Below are 25614 nucleotides of genomic sequence, written 5' to 3'. Positions count from 1 at the left end.
CCTGTAATGGAAAATAATAAGCTCATGTAAATCTACCATATGATTAAAAAATAATTCACAAATCTTTCTAAACATAACTTCGTGGTGGTACAGTCGCCAGTTGCAAAAAGTAGCCAGATAGTTACTGTCAGATGTGAGAAAAAATAAAACCTACAACACTTCAGAGCTCATACACTGATGAAGTGGAAAAGGGTTCTTAAATGGAAAGTGCAATCTCATTCTAGCCACATGGGCTTTAATTCACAGGAAAAGACTTGATTAGAGGCAGACTCTGGTTGCTTGGGTGCTCAGTGAGAGAACAGATGCTATTAATGATCTTAATATATTCATATTACATCCTTTGTGGAAGGTTTAAAAAGATATATTAGAATCAGAACTAAGCTGGCTTAATGTATGTAATAAAATATTTGCTTTTAGCTCCATTGTTTCTAATGGGATTTAAATGGTTATCTTTTTTTTTAGAAATAAAAACATTTGAATATTAAAAATATGGACTTATTTTCCCAAAGTACAGCCTACAATTATCTTCAGGTAATGACTAATGACACAACCAAATGGACTTTTTAGTAAACAAGATACATGAAGCGGCCTACAATCTTCATTTTTAGGTTACCAGGGAAAAACAATTAGAATTTTTCTAAATCATATTGATAAAGGTACAATAACGTGGATTGCTAATGAATAAATACTGAGGAATCATACAGAAAAATAATGAAACCAGCTGAAAAATAGGCTCTGTAGATTTAGGACTGGGTTTAATTTGTTCAACATTTGGGTAAAATATTTAGCTTTCAAATAATAGATTAAGAAAAACTACCACACAGAGAGTGTGTCTTCTGTTTTACATTCTAGCAAATATATTAGTTTGTTATAACTGGAGAAAACTAGAACGTTCCCTTTATCTATGGATTACAATAAAAGTTCAACCATGTTATTGATGAACTTTCTTATCATTCTTAGATTTAAAGGTTTCCCAAACAATGTCTACTTATTTATCTATACTCCTAGTTATAACTAGTAATTAGTAACTTCCGGGAAATAATATTATTTCCAAATACTAATTAAAGCATTTTATCAACTATCTGGAATCAAGCATTGAATATCTGATTCAAAAATTTCTGCCTTTGAAAAGCACAAATATACACTGCTGCTAGAGGACTGCCTGAAGAGATTAGAAGTAGACATTTTAAAGCTAGTCTGCACAGCTTAATCATGATTTTCTTACATGACAGGTTATTTATTCTTACATTTTACAGACCAGCAAATCTTCATAATGGTATATGTGGATTTCAACCTGTTTTGAACATCTTTTTATACCAATGGTTTATTTATTTTCATTTAAAAATGATAGTGAAATTCCCTTAATAACCAGTAACATCTTTCTTGTTTGTACTCACTCATTCTTTCTGCCCACGTGGGTTTCACTTCTAAGCTCATTCAAAATGATGTTTTCCAAGCCTGTGCCACATGACTTGTTCATATAAATGGAGCAAATTAAACTGTCTCCACATATATCCTATCACATTTGTAGCCCTGATTCCTCTCTTTAACACGTGGCCAAGACACCGTATTATCTGCCTGCAGAGGTTGACCTCAGGATATTAGATTCTGCCACATAGCTCTCTTGTACTGAACCGAGGGGAAACACTTAATCACCCCGTCCTTTTCAGGAAAAAATCAACTTTAAATTTGCCATGATGAAAAATCAATAAACCAGTAATTGCTTGGCTTATCATTGCATGGAGGAACAAATTGGGAAGCGAAGCTTAGCGTCCACACAGATTTCAGTGCGACACATGGAGTTTCAGGATCACTAAGCTAGAAAAGGAAAAGGTCTCAGAGTGATAATTAAATCTACTCATGCTGATTTTCTGCCAAATTTATTTCCCAAGCGTGTATAAAAATGTTTCACTGCTTACTAGTCAGGCATAACTAATCAAATCAACATTACGCAAACATATACAAGAAACAAAAAATGCAAATCCAAGACTGTAGGCATCAGAATAATATATTCTTCAGAATGAATATTAATGTAAAGTTACTTTTAAAATAATAAAAAAAACTTACTTAAATTTGTCTTTTTAAGATTTAAAGTTTATTTCTTTGCTGGGTAAATGCCAATAAAATTTTTTATTTCATCAGCCATACAATATTTTAATTACCTCATAACCTTTCAACTCAGAATTGTAAAAGTTTTCAATTAAGCAGCAACATTTAAAAATAAATCTCAAACAAGGAACATTAAATATTTTTAATTCCCAGAATGATCTTTCTAGCTCATTTTACTTGGGTTCTCTATTGCTTTGCTGATGCAAATACATGCTATCACATCTAAATTAGTCTATTATTTCCATATATTTTCGCCACATTGAATGTGAACTATCAGACAGACCTGTTATCTAAATTAGGATAGACAAATAAACACAGATCTATTGTCTATAAAATAAAATGAGAAATATATATCATCTTTCCTACAAGGAAAACACATATTAACTGACAAGTGTTTAGTGGTTTAAAAATTATTACTACTAATAGACCTAATTTAATGCAGCAAATTAGTATAGTTCCAATGGAAGTGCAAATGTAATCACTCTCAAACATTCACATTAAGAGGAGGAAGGAAGATGAAGCTTTTCCTTTTGCTTTTGTTAAAAAATGATTTTATGTTTGTCCTTCAACTGGCTACTGGGACTATGATAATTAAAACATTTAAAACAGCACAAGCCCCCCAGTCTCTACTCTGAAGCTCAGGTCAGCTGTCTGTAGATTCTAATTTGTCCTCCATTTGTATTCATGACAAGAAAATACTGAATATTTAACAGCAAACCAGCAGGAGGGGGTACTGTGGGCATAGAGGTTAAATAATTTGATTTCTGTGCAGATTACACGTAACATTCAGCACCTAATCTCACACCTGATTTGGCAATACAATTACAATAAAAATAATGTAGGGACATTACAACTGTAAAATAGAGAACAAGAACTTCTTTTCCAATGGGCTGAGAAGCAATAATTTTATTTAAAGTATTATATTTGTATACTATATTTCTAAGGTCTAATTTTTCAATAATAAAGGTAAAAATGCTTTACAAAGTGTGATAGTTCATGAGAAAGGTGTAATTTCTATCTTCTTTAATGGGCACATAGGTTGCATCCATAGGCTGCATTATTAAAAAGCAGTGAGATGTGCTAACAAAACATAAGGAAATGGAGGGAGGAGATTTTAAGAAGTTTTCTAGTCCATTCTCCTGCCTTTAGGCAACACTACACTAAAACAGAAGCTTTGTTTTGATCTAAGATAAATGTCCATCTGTTGAAAAATCCAAAAGCTATTTTAGGAGAACAGACTGCATCTTAATGTTAGTTAAGAGAAAAATTAAATGGAAAACTAGAAGTTGAAAACTCAATTTCTTTATAACATCATGGACTTGATTATAAAGTTTACATGAACAATTGAATTAAAAATAATATTTGCTGGATTAAGATTTATGTTACACAGGTAAAACATAAAGGAGTATTAGACTTATTAGTCATATGAAAATATGCAGAAATGCAAATGCATTTTGATTTTATAGTTTTCAATCTTTTCTTTTCTTTTTTGTATAAGATCCTCAACACCTAAATAAACCTATTTCTTTTTTCTTCTACTGAGTGGTAGCTATCTCTTTATAAATGTGAAGTTTATTACACTAATTTGTAACTCACTATTAAAGAAGAATTTATTTCAATAAAACTAAGGACAAAAACAATCACATTGAGAAAATAAGTAGGAAATACAACACTAACGATTTTCTTAAGCTGACTTTCTAGATTGATAAGATCCAATGTCACATATTTTAAGTTAACTCTACTCTGAGTTTGTAGAATTCCTGGGGAGTCATCATTGTTACTTATTACACTAACTGCCCTGTTCTGGGTGCTGGGTATACGCAATGTCAACACACTAGCATGGTCTCCACTATCTTGCAAATCACATTTTAGTGGTGCACTTATTATTATTATTACTTAAATGATAAAAAGGCAAGTTGATCCAATTAAAAATGAAAAGAGTATGAAAAGAAAAACAGGACACTGTAATTTCAAGAAGCTTTCAACATTTGTTTGTACACAGGCTCACATTCAATAACCTCAGGTGTTTTGTTTTTTTTTAATTATTACTTTTGCTTAATTCCTGTCTTTCTTTAGTTTGTGACATAGCAGTTCTGTGGGCTGCTTTTGCTCTACCTCTCTTAGGATTGGCAACTTTAATGTAGCTGATATAGTGAAGGGAAAAAAAACAACCCAAAACTTCAATGCTATTGACTAATCTGAATTCCAAACTCAGGCCTTCCCCAATCATATGACTTAGTTTCTGTGTATTTGTGTAAACAATTTAACCACCTGCGACTCAATTTCCCAATGTGTAAGATGGGAGAGCCAGACTAGAAATCCATTAAAGCTTATTTATTCAATGAGTTTTAATGAGTGCCTATGATTCATCTTTTAGTACTTAGAGATGCGAACAGAACAGTACAGGGTGGCCTGAATGCACAAAACAGAATCACCAATTCTAGCCTGATGGGTATTAGAAACTGGTGGGACCCATAAGACAGCTTTACTTGACACCTAATGTTACTTAAATATATGCTTAACGAAGAGCAGTCTATGATCAAGGAAACTGAAAACTTTCTCTGGGGCTGAGTCAGAGGACAGTATAAATGACACTTCTTCCTAGCAGCCTATAAGAATAAAGTTCAAATGTGTCTTTCCTCAAATAGCAAGGTGGCTTTCTGCTCCCAAGGGTTCAGAGCTGTCTTTCCTTCTAAATTTTGTATGTAAAAATATTAATTTTGTTGAGTTTGATTCAAATTAGCAGTTTTAAGGGTCTCTAATTTCACTTCCTCTGAGATTCACAGAGTTCCTATGTAAATATAGCTGTGATGATATACTCTGGATTATACAGACTACAATAATCCTGGATAGTCACTTCATGATAATGATTTTTTCCACTGATTTTTAGAGAGTGGAAGAGGCAGAGAGAGAAAGGTTGATGTGAGAGACATCAATTGGTTGCCGCCCACATGCACCCAACCAGGGCCAGGGATCGAGCCTGCAGCTGAGGTATGTGCCTTTATTGGAATCGAGCCAGAGATCCTTTAGTCCGAGGGCCGATGCTCTATCCACTGAGCCAAACCGGTTAGGGCCACTTCGTGATAATGAATTAAATCATGTTTAAAAGCATTATAACATAGCTCTGTAATCAGTCACAGACTTTAAATACAATATGAGAGTTTAAAAAAGCACACACAAATTTTGTTTCATTTTGCAGTGGAAGTGAAATTAAGGTGGTATTTTTCCAAAACCAAAACCAAAGTCACATGCATTTACAGTTTTTGTGATAGTCAAAATTCAAAGTAAAATAGTTCAAAGACCAACTCATGAAAAATGCACAAATTTAATAATAAGGTTTCAATACACTACACAGTTACGCCCAAATGTCAGTTACTGATGAGCAGGCTGGGTGTTTATAATTTGCTTAATTTTCATCTAAGAGACTATAATATAAAAATTAGGAAAAAAACACACCAATTTTCTCAAAGAACTTTAAAATTCAATGCACACATTTTTTTTCTTCAAATACTTCCATAGATATTTCAGCAATAAAAGGAAAGTCTTTAAAATATCTTTTTGAGTTTAAATACATTAAATTCTAAATTAATTAAGTGACCAGGCTAATTAAAGACTAAATTAATCTAGAGAGAATACTTTATTTCCCCCCCTACTCATTGCTATTTAGAGTGAAGGGGGGAAGGGTAGGGGTGCGGGGTGGGGGGAGAAGGAGACATCATTGTGGGAGAGACATGTCATTTGTTGCCTCCAGCACGACCCTGACAGGACTGGGAATCAGACCTGCAATCCAGGTATGTGCCCTTGACCAGGAATCGAACCTGAGATCCTCTGGTGTGCAGGCTGACACTCTAACCATGGAACCATGCTGGTCAGGGTGAGACTAGAATACTTTAAAAATGATTAACTGGTTGACCTCAACTTTAGGTCTTTTAAAATAAGTCCAAAGTAATTTATGATATATCTCTATCCTTCCAAAGTAACTGACTCCACAGCTTCTAAAATAACACAGATTTCTTTAAATTATAGTTAGAATTTTACTCCATCCATATATACTAACAGATGAACAACTTTAATTTTTAGGGGGGAAAAAATCTCATTTCCTATTTGTATGATTTTTCATCACATGTAGTTTTTTTTAAAAAATATATTTTATTGATTTTTACAGAGAGGAAGGGAGATGGATAGAGAATTAGAAACATTGATGAGAGAGAAACATCGATCAGCTGCCTCCTGCATGCCCCCTACTGGGGATCGTGCCTGCAACCAAACTACATGCCCTTGACTAGAATCAAACAGGGACCCTTCAGTCTGCAGGCCGACGCTCTATCCCAGTGGTTCTCAACCTTCCTAATGCCGCGACCCTTTAATACAGTTCCTCATGTTGTGGTGACCCTCAACCATAAAATTATTATTATTATTATTTTTTTAAACAGTATTTATTTTATTTATTTTTATTTATTTTTTATTGATTTTCCAGAGAGGAAGGGAGAGAGATAGAGAGTTAGAAACATCGATCAGCTGCCTCCTGCACATCCCCTACTGGGGACGTGCCCGCAACCCAAGTACATGCCCCTTACCGGAATCGAACCTGGGACCTTTCAGTCCACAGGCCGACGCTCTATCCACCGAGCCAAACCGGTTTCGGCACCATAAAATTATTTTCGTTGCTACTTCATAACTGTAATTTTGCTACTATTATGAATCGTAATGTAAATATCTGATATGCAGGATGTATTTTCATTGTTACAAACTGAACATAATTAAAGCATAGTGATTAATCACAAAAACAATATGTAATTATATATGTGCTTTCCGATGGTCTTAGGCGACCCACAGGTTGAGAACCGCTGCTCTATCCAGAGCCAAATCGGTTAGGTCCCTGTGTAGTTTTATATGCTAGGAGAGTTTTGCCTGGTTCCAAAGGTGAGCAATAAGAAAATACATGTGAAAGATGAACCTGCAGCTGCAAAATAGTTTCCCTTGACTTACGCTAAGGAAAATATACTTTTGAATAAAAAAAAAAAACATTGAAAGCTTTTTGAAACAAGATCTGTAATTTTAAAAATGAAGAGAAAATGAGGGGCAATCTGGATTTCTAGAATAGCATTTGATACCTATTGGCTCAAAAATCTGTTAGTAATAAGGCCAATGTTAAGGCTGTGATGGATCATTTAAGTAAGTCATTTTACAGCTACCGGCATTATCACCAACCTGACAGCCCTAACAAGTCATTGTGGTTTATTACAAAATGTCACAGGTAAAAGGCTTGTTAGTTCAGTGTAGAGGCATCACTAATGGGAAAATATTATCAGCAAACACTAGGAGTGACTATTCTGAGTAAGGTACTGTGCAAGCCTGAGATTACAAAGTAAGTATGAATCACATGGTTTCTGTATTTAAGGTTCTATAAGTCTGCTGAGACAGATTAAAAATAATGTGATTGATTTTAGAAAAAAACAACAAACCAGAACACATAAGTGTCTTCAAATATCACTTATTCAAATGAAATAGATGATGCTTTAATACTTTGGTTTTTATAGCCTACCACACAACCACAATATGATTTTCGAAACCTACCAAACAATCTTTTGAATAATCTAAATGTTGTCAAACACTCAATATTTGGAGGCTAAATTATATTTCTGTTAGTATTGTTAGGCATTTGGGATCATATCTGGTGAACAAAGTGGGATATCAAGCTTGGTTAAGCTGTTTTTAGTAACAAAACAAAAACAAGATTGGGTGACATTATAAGGTCACGAGACTCAGTCCATTGTACGTTCTGAAAACCCATTCCATTGAAGGAGAAATAACTTGGATGCCTTAAAGCCAATCTCATGTGTAAAGAATATAATATACCACCTCAAATTCTTAGCTGCAAAATTGAATGGTTTAGAGCAGTGGTTCAAAAATGCCCACTGATGGCTTGGTGTTGGTTGGCTGGTTAAATCACAACCACCACTGGGTCTGTCCTGATTCTTCTGGTCTGAGGCGAGGCCTGCGAATCTGTGTATTATATTTAAAAGGCTCTCAGGATATTCTGATGACTGTGCCCACAAAGCAATTGCTTCTGTTATTTGGATGATACTATCTCATTAATCCAATGGATTTATATAATTTATTATAATTAGTCATTCCAAAAATAAGGATACACACAATGATAAAATGACATATGATGATGATTATCTTCCATAAATTTGTTTTCTTTTTGTTAATATGTTTCTTCTGCTTAATTTTCCCCTTTTATATTTTATTTAACAACCTTCTACATATTAAATAATGAAATCAATAGCATTCTCCATTTTCAACCTCTTTTCCTAGATATATTTCTTCCTGAAAATAACTACTGCAGAGTCATATATTAAAATTGAAAATAATTTCTAGGATAAAACAGACCAGATTTGTGGTTCATAATCATCTCTACTAACTAGCTTTTCTTTACCTCAGAAATTTATCCAGGTTTTGACCTTATTAGTTTAAGCTACTGCTGAAAAAAAAACCTGGTGAGAAGGGGAGAGGTAGTTACAAAAGTGATATATTCTCTGTAGATACACAAGACTGTCCTTACCAGTAAAAAATAACTCTCAATAGGTAACATATAGCTCTCTACAGATATATAAGATGAACATAAAAATGAGTAGATTGATAACTTAAGGTAGGAAGGGAAGAGAAGTAATCAGAATTGTGTTTTTGTATGATGTTTAAGCATTTCAATTTCATTATGTGTGAAAATTAAAATTTTTCTTGTTTTAGCATATTAGGCTCTTTTCTGACTCTCTGCCATCGCTACAAAAGAAATTACTACTGTGTTTTTATTTTATATAAGTTCATAGATATGGGATAGAATTTGGTAATAATGTAAAGTGATTCTGACATTCTGGAGAAAATGCTAATATTTTTTAACTTGTCAAAGTGGTTGGAGTGACAACATGGTATGTAATACAAATTTACATGTGTTAGTTGTAAATAGTATAGTTATAAGGCATTATAACTATACTAGGGGCCCGGTGCACGAAATTCGTGCAACGGGGGTGGGTCCCTCAGCCCAACCTGCACCCTCTCCAATCTGGGGGCCCTCAGGGGAGCCCTCTCCAATCTGGGAGTTTCTGTTTGTCTTTGCAATCATATGAGTGAATTGTCTGAGACCCCAAACCAGTTTGGTTTTGTGCTCACAGAATAATAGAGGTCTTTTTTTTTTTCTTTGCTCCATTGGTGGAGATTTCCTAGAAGTTGCAGGATATCTTCCTTTTAATTTTTCCTGGACACTCTGACTTATGTCTCTCACCTTTGCTCTCCATCCATCCCCTACCTGCAACAGTAACTTGCTCCAGGCTCACTTTGCTCTAGTGTCTAGGAGATCCTGCAACGCGTCTGCCACCAGAACTATGATTCCCAACATTCCTGGTGCTCCCCACGCTCTGGGCTTCTGCTTCTGGTCCAGGGGCTGCAGAAACCAAAAGGACTGGGAACTCCAGCTGACCCCAGGCCAGGCTGACAGGACCGGACACAGTGGTGTCCCCAGGACCCTGGCTGCTTGGTGCCGGTGCGCGTGTGCACTGGCCACAGGCTCAGAGCGGGCAAGGTCCCGGGGATGCCCACAGCGTCACCCAGCTCCGCGGCAAGCAGGTGTCCCACCCTGCCCCCGGCTGCTCGGTGCCTGCTCACTACCCACATCTTCGCCATCTTTATTTGGTTAATTTGCATACTCACTCCTGATTGGCTGTGGGTGTCACGGAGGGATGGTCAGTTTACATATTTGTCTATTATTAGTATAGACTAGAGGCTCGATGCACGAAATTCGTGTGTGGGGGGCTGTCCCTCAGCCTGGCCTGCACCCTCTCACAATCCTGGATCCTTCGGGGATTGTTCGTCTGCCAGTTTAGGCCCAATCAGACCTAAACCCACAGTAGGACATTCTTCTCACAATTCGGGACCCTTCACTCCTAACCATTCACCTGCTCGCTCCTTACCGCCTGCCTACTCTCTTCTTACTGCTTGGCTCACCACTCCTTAGTGCTGCTGTGGAGGTGGGAGAGGCTCCCGCTGTGAGCCTGGCTTCTGGCTGAACTGTGATCTTGCTGTGGGAGTGCACTGACCACCAGGGGGTAGCTCCTGCATTGAGCATCTTCCTCCCCGGTGGTCAGTACATGTCATAGCGACCAGTCGTTCTGGTCATTTTGCCGTAATGGTCGCTGGGCTTTTATTATATAGGTATATGCCTTAAACTATACTAGTTACATTTTTGCATCTTCTTCTTTGAAGAATTATCAAACAGACACAATAACGAACAATTCAAATTTTAAGAATATTGATTTACAAGAGCGCAATTTATCAAGAAAAAGAGGAATCCAAGGATGTATTATTTTGAAAAGAATGTATATTCTTCATTCACAACTCTGCTCAAATATCATATTATTATAGACCTTTCCTGAAGATACTATATAAAAACAACATCCCTCCCCAACCTATCTGTCATCATGTTCTATTGTTCTCCTTACCAATAGAACATTATTATATATTTACTTATTTGCTTATTATATATCTTTCTCCACTATAATGTGCTCCAAGTTTTGTTTTCTACTGTAGCCTAGGACTGAAATAGTGCACTTGTTGAATAACAAATGATTACCAATGGTAATAAATACTACGAAAACACAGCATGAGATGCTAGAAGAGAGTATCATAAGAAGACTTGATTCAATTGTGAGGTAAGAAAATAGTTCCTCTGAAGACATAACATTTAAGCTGACAGCTGAGGTATTGAGATGTATTAGCCAGGCAAAGAAGAGGGAGAATTTCCAGGTATAGAGAGTTGCACAGGTGAAGCCCCTACAGGAGGAGTCCCCAACCCCCTCTTCTTTTTTGAACATGGGAAGAGGCCAACTGAAGCTTGGCAAACATTCCCCATTCCTACCTCTAGTGTGATTTTTATATGTTTGCCTCTATAGACATTTTGTTTAAATGGAATCATATAAGATACAGTCTTTTGTGTCTAGCTTCTTCAACCTTGCACAATGTTTTTCAGTCTCATTCATGTGGTAACATGTAACATGTATCAGTATTTCATTCCTTTTTAGTGCTGAATAGTATTCTATTAGAATACTATTAGAATACAGCTTGTTGATGGATATTTTGTTTCTACTTTTTGGCTACTGTGAATAATGCCTTTGAATTAGAATCTATTTTATCTGCTGTTTTAAGATTTTCTCTTTGTGTTTGGACTATATAACTTTTATTGTAATGTGCTTAGGTGCAATTTTCTTTGTATATACTTGATAAGAGTTTGTCATGCTTCACTCGTTTGTAGCTTGAAGTCTTGAAATTTTGGGTAATTCTCAGCCATTTCCTGTCAAATGCTGCTTATCCTGTATTTTTCTGGGACTACAATTATATTCAATGTAAAACTTACATCATGCCCTTTATGTTTCTTTAGCTCCTTCCTGCATTTTCCATGCTATAGTTTTTCAGTGCTTCATTCAAGATGTTTTCTTTTCATTAATTTTTTCTGTTCTGCCTAATTGAAGCTTAAGCTCTCATTAAGTTCTTGATTTCAGTTAATGTATATTCCAGTACTTTCAATACTTACTTTTTATTTTTAATAGTTTCCAATTCTCATCTGAAATTGTCTTTTATTTTCATGAACAAATTAAACAGTGATGTTAAAATCTGTATTTAACAACTCCATTATTTTGATCCTATGTATCTATTCCTATTAACTGTTGTTTCTCTTGTCCTCTTGTTTTTCATGATTTTTCATCTTGTCTTGTTATCTCACATGCCTGGTTATTTTTAATTAAAGTCAGACAGAAACAACTATAAAGATAATCTGAGGATTATATAATGCTACCTTCTTTCAGAAAGAATTTATGTCTGCTCTGGTAATTGACTAGGGCACTAGTAAGCTTAAATCATCTTAAATCAATCAGGAATGGAGATTCAAAGCTGGGCTCTAGTCCCTATTGGGGCCTAATTCTGGTTCATCCTTACTTTTAGGGAGCAACCTGTTAAGAATCCAACCCAAAGCCTGGTGGTTTTATCAGAGTTTTCCCTTCCTTGACTGGCTCTGAAGTCTAGATTTTGTCCCCAGAGCTCCATTAGTCTCGCAGAAGGTCTGCCCAGATTTCTAACCTTTCAGTAACTTCTTAAAAAAATGGCAGACAGCCTGGCCGGCTCAGTGGCTGAACATTGACCTATGAACCAGGAGGTCACGGTTCAATTCCTGGTCAGGGCATATGCCCGGGTTGTGGGCTTGATCCCTAGTGTGGGCATGCAGAAGGCAGCCGATCAATGATTCTCTCTCATTATTGATGTTTCTCTCTCTCTCTCCCTCTCTGAAATTAATAAAAATATTTTAAAAAGTGGCAGACAGATGCCACCACTGGAATCATCTTTAAGGGGAAACTGGTTCCAAATATTGAGCTCCACCTTCTTTCCTGGAAATGGGACACATACTTCTCCACTGCTTTAGTAACTCTCTGATGCCTTCAAACACATATTTTAACATTTTGGCCGGCCTTTCTATCTGTTCTGAAAAGGAGGGGAAGTTCAATTAAGCTAGTCTGACCATATTACCTTCTTCCCATTAAGTTCTGATATAGGGTTTTATATTTTCCACTGTGATTTCCTTTTTTTAACCTATGAATACTGAGGAGTGCCAGTGAAAGTATTTTTAAAATAAATAACAAAAGAACAACTAAATATTTTATAAGTCTATACCAGTGATGGCGAACCTATGACACACGTGTCAGAGGTGACATGCGAACTCATTTTTTTGGTTGATTTTTCTTTGTTAAATGGCATTTAAATATATAAAATAAATATCAAAAATATAAGTCTTTGTTTTACTATGGTTGCAAATATCAAACAATTTCTATATGTGACACAGCACCAGAGTTAAGTTAGGATTTTTCAAAATGCTGACACGCTGAGCTCAAAAGGTTCGCCATCACTGGTCTATACAATGGTTTCAAATCTACTATATCACAACTATGTTCTTAGATGTTAGATCATCCTTATTTATTAACAGACTAGAGGCCCGGTGCACGAAATTCATGCATGGGGCAGGAGGGTTGGGGAGGGGGGGAAGGGTGTCCCTCAGCCCTGCCTGCACCCTCTAGCAATCTGGGACCGCTGGCTCCTAACTGCTTGCCTGATCGCCCCTAACCACTCTGCTGCCTGCCTGATTGCCCCTAACCACCTCTGCCTCAGCCCTTGCACACGGGACCCGAGCGTTCCTCCCTCTGGCCAGCTGCAGGCACCAAGGACCCCAGGCGACTTCGCCTGGGCCCTGGCTTTGTCAGGAAGGACATCCGGAATGATGTCCAGTCTATCCGGTCTAATTAGCATATTACCCTTTTATTAGTATAGATGAGGAAAGTGGATTTAAGGGTCCACTTTAAGATCACACAGAGGATGAGAAAACACTAAGCCAGTGGTTCTCAACCTTCTGGCCCTTTAAATACAGTTCCTCATGTTGTGACCCAACCATAAAATTATTTTCGTTGCTACTTCATAACTGTAATGTTGCTACTGTTATGAATCGCAATGTAAATATCTGATATGCAGGATGGTCTTAGGCGACCCCTGTGAAAGGGTCGTTTGACCGCCAAAGGGGTCGCGACCCACAGGTTGAGAACCGCTGCACTAACCCCTATTTGAATATACTGTACTTTTGTTTTCATGTTTATTTTCTGTCTTCCCCCTCTAGAATGTGAGCTCTTTGAGTGCAGGGGCCTCAATTTCCCTTTTCACTGCTCTATTCATATGGCTTAGAACAGTGCCCAGAATGCACTTTTTGAATTTATCAAAGTTATAAATAACTTTGTTTAAAACGTTTCTTTCACATTCTTTTGCTTATACTAAAGAAATTCATGCTAAAAGGATGATAATGATACTCTTGTGTTGTAATTCTGAGGTATGCAGTACTATGTAGTTCTGAAGTAATTTTTAAATACTATATGCCATTTCCATTTTTAACAATTGTAGGCAGATTTTATCATCTTCTTTCTTTAGAGTCATAGTGAAGTTAAGGGACTTATTCGGTCACAGAGCCAGTAAATGGCAGAGCTAGGATTCTGAACCTCATTCATATCCTTCAGCTAGAAGAAGCAGGGCTATTTCCACTAGAGTACAATTGACCTTCATACCACAATGGCTTCCCTAGGTTACTCCCAATATTGTACACCTGTGGGCATACATTTAATATGTATGTCAGCTTCCTAGTGTTTAATTTATTTCAGAAGTATTTGATTATAAAAGAAAGCTGTAGCTCTGAGTTTGTTTTGAAATTTGTGAGTGTAAAGCACTGAAAATTTACAGTTAAAGAAATACACACTGGTTGGTCACTGGAGGCCTACTAAGGGTTAAATAGATACCAGTACATCTTTGTTCCATATACGTGAACATCTTATTGAAAATAAATAAAATGTGATCTAAACTGGTTTCCAAGTCCATACAGAGTACAGCTGAATGCATATGAAGCAAAAACATTATCAATGAGTTATTAAGAAAATAAGGAGGGAGCCTTTCGTTTTTAAAGTTAGCTAAAATGAATTAGTACTCATTTATTAGTACACAAGCTTCAAAATTAAGGAATAAATGATATGAAATATGACACAGATGAAACTATGTATGAAAGAAAAGTTGAAACTATTTATGATCAGTTCTTGCAGACTTGGAATCAAGAGGACGGTAAAGGACAAATCACTGCCGAGGGAGTAAGACAGATGGCGAGGCTGAATAACTGAGTGCTTGTTGTGGAGTGATTTTTGAGTAAATAAGAACTTGAAAAAATATGGACTAAAACAATGCATTCAAACTAAGCAGATTAATTCACTTAAAGAAAACAGCTCTTAACGATGTGTTAAGGCACTATTCAGTCATTTAAAAAAATACTGCATTATGAAAAATGTAGGACTATTAAATCTGATACACAGGAACACAAATTTCCTAAAGGGATATTTATTTATTTATTTATTTATTTATTTATTTATTTATTTATTTATTTTTTGGTGCCCTTGACCGGAATCGAACCTGGGACCCTTCAGTCCGCAGGCCTACGCTCTATCCACTGAGCCAAACCAGTTAGGGCTTAAAGGGATATTTTAAATCTTGGAATAGAACTACCTAATATAGTAAGACAAAGAGGGGATGGGGGTGGGGATAAATTTTCATATATTTAAACCTAATAAAGAAATAGTATTACAAAGTTAATATTACAATGGGTAGCCAATTCAGGACAAGACAAAAAGGACGATCCTTACTTCTCTATCTAACCTACTTATGTCAACATGCCAACTAAAACAGTGAGTCCCAAATGATAACTCTGCACCTGTTAACTTTGCCCTACTAACTTCACTCCAACCTTCTTACAAAGGGTCTCCAGAAGGAATAAAGGATAGTTAGAATCCCAAACATTCACCTTCTTCTCTGGTCTTAGGCAGGGAGCCACAGTGGAGGCAAAAAAGGGATTGTAACAGTTCTCTCCCGAGTGTGGTTAAGACTTGGTATTCAGTGTGTTTTACAAGTACTAGGAGAGCCGGGACCTCTGAGAAAGGAACCTGAGAAACTAGATGCTCAGGTCTGGCTCAGGTCCAGTCTCTGAAGGCTGGTGTGGATTTGACAAGTGAGTGACTTACAGAGACAAGCCAGTCACTAGGGAGAAAAGTGAACAGAGATTATGAAAAAAGAAAACTGTGCATCTACTGGAGTACCTCACTTGTTGGGTGCCCCAGAAACCCAAGTGAGTCTGAAGGGACAGAACGGAACTTGAAAGAACTGAGTAACTCACGTCACCCCTAAAGCCACCCCAAATAGCTAGCCCTATATAACCTTTGTTCTCCTGGGACACGCTCTCTCGCCTCACCGCTGCGCCGGATAGAGGCTGGGAGCCAATTCTAGAATTGATCAATAAAGACTCGTTGCTTTTGCATCGGAGGGGGCTCCCTGGTGGTGGATTGTTGGGGACCCTGAACTCTGGGCATAACAAGTCAACCTAATGTGGGTATAGATCTCAGGATAAGAAAATAAAGTAAACAAATGCTTAAGAGCTAAAGGGCAAGATCCAGAGAGGAAGGCAAAGGATAGAGGAGACTGAGTTGAATCATATTTATTTGAACACTAATGGTAAAGGTTGTGATTTGTGTAGGCTGTTTAAAGAAGGGGAATATATACTGGAGTCATATATATTGGGTACTGGCTTCACCACTTATTAGCTATAGAGAAGTTATTAAGCACTCCTACCTTAGTTTCCTATCCTCCCTATAGTACAGACATAATACAGCACAAACCTCAGAGAGTTCATGAGGATTAAGAGAGTTAAAATATGTAAAGTACTTAGAACATTGCCTGGCACCTGTTTTTCCTTTTAGCTAATGGTACTTTTACCTTCATCTTGGCCAAGGGATTAACAACAACAAAGATAAAATTAAGGCTAATCTATTTTCCCTTTTGTGGATAGGATGTGGCAAAAGGATTGATGAATTTCAATTGAAACAAATGAAACTTGAACTACCTCATATTATGTTCCTATTATCACTGTCCACTGTTGCCTTGATAATTTAATGGGTTGCCTAATACTTTTGGAAACGAAAATATTTGAAATAGAAAACTAACAGATGGGCAGAGCTATTGTGAATAAACACAAGGGGAGAAAGAATGAAAAAGCTACTATACTTATGCCACATATAAATTCATATTAGAAATTAAAATGCAAGAAAGACTATTATGCTTATAACTGGATTAAAAACATAATTAGAATGCTTAAATGCATACAATAATATAAAAATAAAATACAGAAAATCTAAAGTTATGCTAAAGCATTTATAATACAAAAATAAATCAAAAGGGTTGAAATGATTGTTAATTTTATGTAGTCTGAACATTTTCAAACACAGAGAAAAAGTGAAAGTAGAACTCAAGTATTTAGTAGGCCAAAGAATAAGAAAGATTTAATACTATTCATTTTTCCTAAAATATAATGTAGAATTAGAAAACAGTGCTTAGTTTTAAAAAAGGAAACTATAAACCCAAACTTTAAATATTCAGTTGACTTTTACTACTAAATAATGTACCCTTTACATAATACAGCTAATATGGAAAGAGATAGAGTAAATGGTTCAAGAAAGAGGGTCCATTCTAATGTACTGGTGATGTTCAGGACAATCTATTGAGCTGTACAACGACCATGAAGAGCACTCTAAATGGGGACCCACCGTTTAAAGGGTAGAAGGCAAAGTAGTTACCCTGGACAAGTTTTGGTGAGTAGCTTAACTTTGATCTTGGATACAATACTTGCAAAGATAATTATGATATTGATTTAAGAACATTCAAAGAAAAGGGTTGTATAATAGGTTGTATTTGAAAGGCACAGATCTTGCTATACTAAAATAGTAGCTCTTTTGAGATAACAGAGAATGGATAAACGGAGCTGGGTAGATAACATCTACCTACATTTTAACAATGCTTTCAATCCTGGCTGTATATTAGCATACTGAGAAATTAAGAGATGAACTATATTAATGATATGATAGCGTGAATTACTAGTGGCTTATAGATTGGAAATTAAAGATTATTATTCTTTCAGATACAGAAATATATACACATACACATATAGATTAGCTCAGATTTTAATTGCAGCTAGGTTAAGTATATAAGGAAAATAAATGTAGTTTATACATTAATCATTTTCAGAAAGATCAACTTGATAGCATTCAAGTGTTTAGGCAACCGATAAGAAAACATTTTGAAAGCAAACAACAACAACAACAACAACAACAAAGAATGTAGCCAGTGCCGACTGGTTTGGCTCAGTGGATAGAGCGTCGGCTTGCCGACTGAAGGGTCCCAGGTTCGATTCCAGTCAAGGGCATGTACCTTGGTTGTGGGGCACATCCCCAATTGGGGTGTGCATGAGGCAGCTGATCGATGTTTCTCTCTCATTGATGTTTCTAACTCTCTATCCCTCTCCCTTCCTCTCTGTAAAACAATCAATAAAATATATTTAAAAAAAAAGAATGTAGCCAGTGATTTACTTTTTCTTTTACCTACAAAGTATAAGCAAAGGAAAACTATTGAATGAAACACGTTTTATCTTTTAAAATTATTGTCATGTTATTTTACCAGAATTTTCTTTCAACATTTGTAGTACTACAAATGTACATCTGTGCCTTTCAAATACAATCTATTTTCTTATGTTTTTTGTATGCACAGAAAATTCAGTGAGCTCAGATAAAAACTTGATATATTCATACTAGCAAACATTGATAGTATTTTGAAATTCATTGGTTTCTTTTTGAATGGCTCTAATTCTTTTGAGAAATAGACTAAATGAGTGAGGTCCTGTCTTAGAAAAGGGACATAACAGAGTTGGGTTACACTCTCAACCAGGTTATTTGGAATAAACTACAAGCTCAAGATAATTTATGTAAGCATGGATTTAAAGAATGAAGAGTGAACTGCAATAAACAAGAAACTGAGTATCTACTATGTGCTAGGCATTGTGGATACTAAATCCTATATAACCCTAGAGTCCACACTCGTTAGGATAACAGACTTGAAACAGCTATGATTGGAGGATGTGCTTTTTCAATAACTCTCAGATCAGAGACTAAGTTCAAGGTCTGTATGACTTAGTGAAAGTCTATGAGAAAAAATACTTTCAAAAGAATTAAAATACAACATTCAAGTATTTCCAGTTACTTAAAAAAAGCCTTAACAAAACATCCTTTTAAAGATTGAACCAATTTAATGGGGAAAAAAAGACTATTAGAAATATCAATGTCACCATTAAAACTTTGTTAGATTTCTTTGCATAAATGAGGGATTTTGAAGTGTTTAAAACGTTTCTTTCACTAGGGCATGTGTTCATATATATATTTCAAAATAATCACAGTACCATCCTTTTCCAACTGATTATAACTCCAATTAAGATTTGAATTAATGGGATTAGACTAATAACTACTGCAAGATATATTCACTATGTTGGTTGGTAATAAGTACCACACTTGTAATTTACAGTACCACAGTGTTTTATAAGGGCTATTACGTTATTAGTAAGTTTCATTGATCAGAATACCACATAATATTGGAGCACTCAAATATTATAATTTTCTTGGACTATTTTGCATCTAGTAGTATATCTATTTGTACTATGGGTGACCATAAGCATAACTGAAATCAGATAGATTGCTTCCACTAACAGTGTCAAAATATACACTCAGCAAGCCAAAAGAAGAGTTTTCTACTTAGGATTTTTGCCATTGGAATTCACTTGTTTTCTAAACCATAAAATTAGATGATCTAGGACAAGAACATAAAGCCACGACTTATGGGGGTCAAATATGATAAGAATACTGCACATTTATATATATAAATTAGTCCACATGTAGTTCGAATCTACTTATTTGTTGGGTTCTGCCACTTAAATCTACACAGGTTGGTTATGTTATCTTCTTCCTTTTTTTGATTTGTTGATTTGCTTTTGGGGCATGGCTCTCATGGAATACTGCTTTTAATCATTCTAATCCATCATACTCAAACATTTTAGGTTCTATTGGTTCTCAGCTCACATTTGAAAGTTGGGAATTAAAAAATGTTTCTGGCATAATACATAAAAGATATGTATTATGGCAAAATTTTCAATTTTTAGATTTAGACAATGGCACTCAAAGCCAATATTCAGAACACATTATCAGGCTTCAAGTTCTTGAAAGCTCACAGAGGAAATAGTTACTCTGCTAATTGCCAGTAAAGAGACATGATTGCAGTCCAAGTGAATCATCTTAACTCACAGGGAAAGCGTTGCCTGGATCTTGCTTTAAGCACTATAATTTAGAACAGTTATCTATAAAGCCCATGTGAAGGAAAGAATGCAACATTTTCACTTACATAAGTCACAGCAAACTAAAGGGGAAATAAAATTTTTTTAGGGGAGATAAAAATGAGTTAGATTTCTTTGCATAGTATTTTTGGATGGTGGTTTCAATATAATTAAAAGAAAATATTTAATCTAAAAAACTATGACACAAATTTCTTAATTTGAACAATGACTATTTCTGACATTTCATATTTTATTATTTCCTCTTAAGAGCTTTTTTATTTAAAGTGTTTTTGTTTGTTTGTTTTTTGCCATGGGGACTTTTCTTCATCTCTGGCAAAACATCAAAATGTACAGATAAGTTTGATCCATTTCTATGACTGGTTTTGATAATTTGTTAAGTATAAAGATAAAAGTCAGAAGGAAACAAACCAACACCAGCTCTACTTTATAACTTTATATCTTCCTAGTTTCCCCAGAATATATATTAGGATGCTAATAAACTAACATTTATGTTAACAAACAATAATTAGTGTTCAAGATATTGAGTATAGTGTGATATCGTGTCATAGTTTAGGCTCATGCAGTAGCATGAGGTACCCCCTAATTTCATTATAATTTATGGTTTATTCTTAAACAAATGAAGAAAAACATGCCCAGTAGCGGTCCCTCATTATAATGAATGCTTTATAACAAAATGAACATATGCCTTTACCTTCCTCCTTTCTTCTCTTTGCTTCTTCTTCATTTCTTTCTTTGGCTTTCAATGCTTCATCAGCTTTTGCTGAAATAAAAACAATAAAATTTCTGCACTTATTTTATGTCTGTATCATAAGTGAAAATATTGGGGAACGGGAAAAGAAATTCCTTATATATTTTTTGTGAAGTTGTCAGAAGAAAAAAACAAACGGGCTGAAAATCTGAAATATACCATTTACAATACTTATTCAGAATTTTAGAATATTTATTTCAAAACTTTGAAGCTTAGTTCAAGCTAATTTCTGTACAAAAAGGTAAATGAATTTAAGCAGCATAAGTTTAAAAAATGGCATATGAACTGGGGAAAGCTTTTGGTCATCTGATTTGTCAGTACAGTGCATCTGTTTTAAACTTCAGAGAAAAATTCTTAAGCTACAATTCACATTTTAAATATGAGAAGCTTACAATATCTTTGGAACAGTATCAAATTAGGTAGCATATTATTTTTTTCCCCATTGCATATCATAGTAGCAGTTCTTTATTCATGTTATGACAGCATTTGGTAAAAAGAATCTTTTTCCCTCTAGAAACCTCTTCCCTTATTACTTAATTATCTACTAGTTGCTCAACTGCAGGGGTTTTCAAACACTTTACTACAGATGTTAAAGAAGATTAAAAATATACAGCACAGTAACAAGGGACTATCAATATACTCTGTAAATTAATTAAATTTCTGTTCTAGCACATCATTTATTCCAAAGCATTAACGTCTCAAAGGAGCGATTCTCCTTTATTGCCGTCTCACTGCCTGATGAGTGAACTAAGTGAAAATAAGTCTCTAATAGCATTATAGTTGATGAAATATTAAGTTAAAAAAGTATTGCCTTGTCAAAAGAAAAAGAATCAAACTGTGCCAGCATTAAACTTTGGATGAGCCTTTATTATAATAATAACAGTAATGTAAACTGTGATTTAAAAAATAAACACACTTGCTCTTCAGTTTTTGCTGCATATCTTTTTCCTATGCAAAATCAACATACCCTTCAGAAGTATAAAACCTGGCTTAAAGGGGGAATTTAAAGAAAATACACATCACATACATAACTATTTTTCTTCAAAGTTTATTTTTCTTCACCATTAATATCGACACTTTCTTCAAATATAAAACTTATATAATGGTGTTGTGAAGTGCTATATCCAATTACACAGACATCTGTTTCCATTTACAAGCTTTAATACATACTTAGGCTGCATTTAAAGTCATGAAATATTAAAACTTTTATGCCACTCTGTATCACTGCAAGAATCTATTAAATTAGATAATAAAAACAAACCACCAGTAACTCTAAAGACTTTTACTTCATTTACACTTTATTCTCCCTAGTAGAAGGACAAGGATAATAGAAATTCCATTTAAATTCAATTTTGGTTATATGTGTAATTGTAGATATACCCCTTGAGTCATGTAAAATGCTCAGCTTATGTTTCTTTCAAATTATCCCGCTCAGATTCACATTCTACTCCTTACAACCATCTTCAATATGTATTAGCGGAGCTCATTAAACTGAAATTTAATAATGCAAACATCAGGTGGATTTCAAGAACCTCCATTAACAATGTAAGATGGATTGCTTATATATAGCTCTTGGGCCAACTGGGCACAATTTAAATTCAATAAACTACCCTGCCTAAATCTGATTTATCTATTTCACTATGCCGGTTTGTCCTTTCTTACTGATTTGTTGTTATACATGGACAATTCATTGGAATATTGTTTTAGATTTTTTTTTAAAACTGCAAATGGCTCTTGTGCTGTGGTTAAATATTTTATGTAATTGAACTTCATGCTGTCAATCAAGATTCCCAAGTATGTGCATATGTGTGTGTTTATATAAATAACTTTGAATTATATCAAAATTGCATAGGTAATTAATTTAAAAAGCACACATTTGAGAATTTTATTAATAGTCAGTGTGCTTTCTACAAAGAATCTAAATAAATTCATTTGAGGAAAATTTATTTATTCAAATAGGATAAACTCATTGATTATTAAGGGACTTGGGAAGAAACATTTTTTTTCTTTATGTCTGCTTTATTATATTATTATTTAAATGGGATTAGGAACAAATGTATGGTCATTCATACATGATTTAGTTTATCATAATTTTTTTAATATTCTCTAAAAGGCGGCAATCCCATTTTATAAATGATGATACTGAATCTCATTAGATGAACCAAAAAAATGATAAAGTGGTAAGACCTATCTTTTTTTATTTTTATGATTCCTGATCATCCCTTTGGATTATGCATTTACCAAAAGTACTTCCATCTTCCACTAACCTTGTTCACAACTTCCAATCCCTTGGCTCTTCCAACCCACCCCACCCCCAGGCTAATAGTACCCTCTGGGATTTGCTTCTTTCCCTGGCCCAAGGCAACCACTTCACTTCCATGCTCATAACACCCTTATTTTCCTGATTCCTTTGTTGTTTTGCCAACCTGTTACAATACATCTGACCAATTTTTCCTATTTTTGCTGCAGAGGCAGCCTACAAAATGGTATATCAATGTTACTGCTTTTACCAATGATTTAGAAATTAACATGGACCCTTCCTTGGTGTTCCTCCTTAGTCAGCACCCCTGGTTGGTTTACATGCTTATTTCCTACAACTTACAATGCTTTCTTTACTACAAGTGCCAGTAACCTCATACCAGCTCCCCCAAGTCACTAATTTTTTCCAGCCTAACACCCATTCACCTCTGTATCTTAGTCAACCCTTACTTCTTTTTTGCCTCAAATGGAAAGTAAACCATTGTCTTGTGCTTTAGAATCGATTCCTTTCCATTTCCTTAGGGTTCTTTCTGCCCCTTAAGATTCACTCACTCTTGTCTATGCTTAGACTATAAATAGATTCAAGGCTCACAAATCCTGTACAATACTAACTCTTCTTTCAACCAAGTTATTGCCTCTTCTTATTTCCAACAGACTTTGTCCTCACAGCTTTTGCCAGAGGCCCTAAAAACTCTGCAATTGCCAAATTTAATAGTTACCTCAGTTTTATCCTGTTACAGTCTCTCCTTTTAAAAAAACAACAGCTAACCAGCCACATCTTTATCAAATCCAAACTCTTTAGATGCCATCTAAAGCCCCTCTCAATCTGACTTCAATGTGACTTCTAGCTTCATCACTCACCACTCTTCTTTCTTTACTTCAAGGATACATGGCCTTGGTGGGTCATCCTGCCTTTTGTTCGTATTATCATGCCTTTGTTCTTATTGGGGTTCCTATCTCACTTTTTCACTGAGAAAATTTCACCAGAAAGTTTTAGTTCAAATGGCACGCTCTTCTTTGAAACCTTCGCTGACCAATGCCCTTTGTCCCCAAGTGGATCTGACTGCTCCCTCCTTGCTTCTTAGGCACTTCAATACCTTCCTTATGAAATGTTTATACTTTATTCCTTCATTACAGAAATATCCCATCTCCTCAAGAGCTAAGGACATTAGTATAAGTGACAGAAATTGTTAGTAATATTTTTCATGATTGTTTAGCCAGACTACATGTTCTATCTCCTTGAAGTTAACTGGGGCTATTTACTGAGTTCAATCCAATGGAATATGAACATATGTGATGGGTGTCATGTTTCCATACCTGACTTATAAAAAACTCCCATGTAATCCTCATTTTCTTTCCCCATTCATTGGCTGAACAGAGGACCTACGGATGGTGAACCACAAGATAAAAGAAATCTGGGTCACTGAATTTCTACAAGGAATGGAAATGCTTTCCTGATAACTTGTCTTATACAAAACATATTTTATTTTTTTCAGATGCTGAAATTTGGGGGTTAACAGTTAGTGTTCAACGAATATTTCCTAAACAAGTGAATCAAAAGGACTTTGAAAGTTAACACAAATATTATTTTGTTTCTTCTAAAGTGAAGTCTCCTTTCAGAAAAGAAGCCTCCTATGGCTATTTCATTTGAATGATGGAGATTAGAAGACCAGCTGTAGAGGTGATGTGGGGTGAAGTAGGGGACTATTCAGTATGTGGTGTCAAGGGCATATTATGAGAACTTATTCTCATCTTTACTGACTTTACTTAAAAATTCCACAGATATAGGACTTTTTAGATTATTGTGGCTGTTTGCTTAAGTCAGATTTTAAATAATTCAGGGAAGAACTTTACATGCCCTATGAGAGAAAATCAATTAGGTCAACAACTGGAAAAAAAAAAAAGGACTGAAAAGGTATTCAATGCATCCCCTACTTTCAGAAAGGACTGTATTAATATTCCCAGAGAAGATCTTTTAATAAGGGTTTAACTTTTCTCCTCTGTGGAAATCTCACCTGGAAGTTCTTTTCTATATGTAGCTCAATCTCTGAAATTGTACCAACATGAACAAACCAGAAATGTTGAGGAATTCTTAAAAAATAGCAAGCATACGGGTTCAAATCTATGGAAAAATGGTTAGAAGAAATCACAGCCCAATCATATTCAGAAGACTTACACAGATATGGGAGGAACTCCAAGGGCACTTCAATTTTAGAATCAGTAGAAACCAAGCACAGGAGGTAGGCCTGCCTGGGGCAAATGTTAAATAGGGAATTATGAATGGAGCAGCTGAACAATGGCACCTCCCTTGCAGGGTAAATAGGGTATAGCTATTACTTGAACACAGGTTAAAGCAGTGTGTGTAGGAGGTAATAAACCCAGTGAGGCAAGGGCTGGTCACTACAAATGCCTAAGGACTGACAAGCTACTAATGTGTTCTTACTAGCAACACACCTTGTCTCCTGACACGATCAACGGAACTGGGTATAATGAGCTGAAATGGCAGGGCTACAGGGACTGTCAAGTATAAAAATGAACAGCCAACCTAGAATTACCAGACATTCAAGGAAAACCAACCCTATGAGAGCCAAAACAAAAACACAAACAATAACACTCTAGAACAACAAAGCAGAGGAATGAGAGTCGACAAGGCAAACAG

At 35.4% G+C, this 25614-nt stretch overlaps 1 protein-coding gene across 1 annotated transcript in view; it reads right to left on the bottom strand.

Annotated features, from left to right (window-relative positions):
* Positions 1-25614, bottom strand: part of RSRC1 (arginine and serine rich coiled-coil 1) — a 357359-nt gene that overhangs the window by 36521 nt on the left and 295224 nt on the right. The window contains exon 7 of the mRNA XM_081086755.1: positions 20640-20708. Coding sequence (XP_080942881.1) covers positions 20640-20708 — 69 coding nt within the window. The remainder of the gene's footprint in view (positions 1-20639; positions 20709-25614) is intronic.

The sequence above is a fragment of the Myotis nattereri genome (assembly GCF_964212035.1).
Source record: "Myotis nattereri genome assembly, chromosome: 3".
Classification (NCBI taxonomy): Eukaryota; Metazoa; Chordata; class Mammalia; order Chiroptera; family Vespertilionidae; genus Myotis; species Myotis nattereri.
The sequence above is the reverse complement of the archived record's forward strand: the minus strand, read 5'-3'. Positions and strand labels throughout refer to the sequence as shown.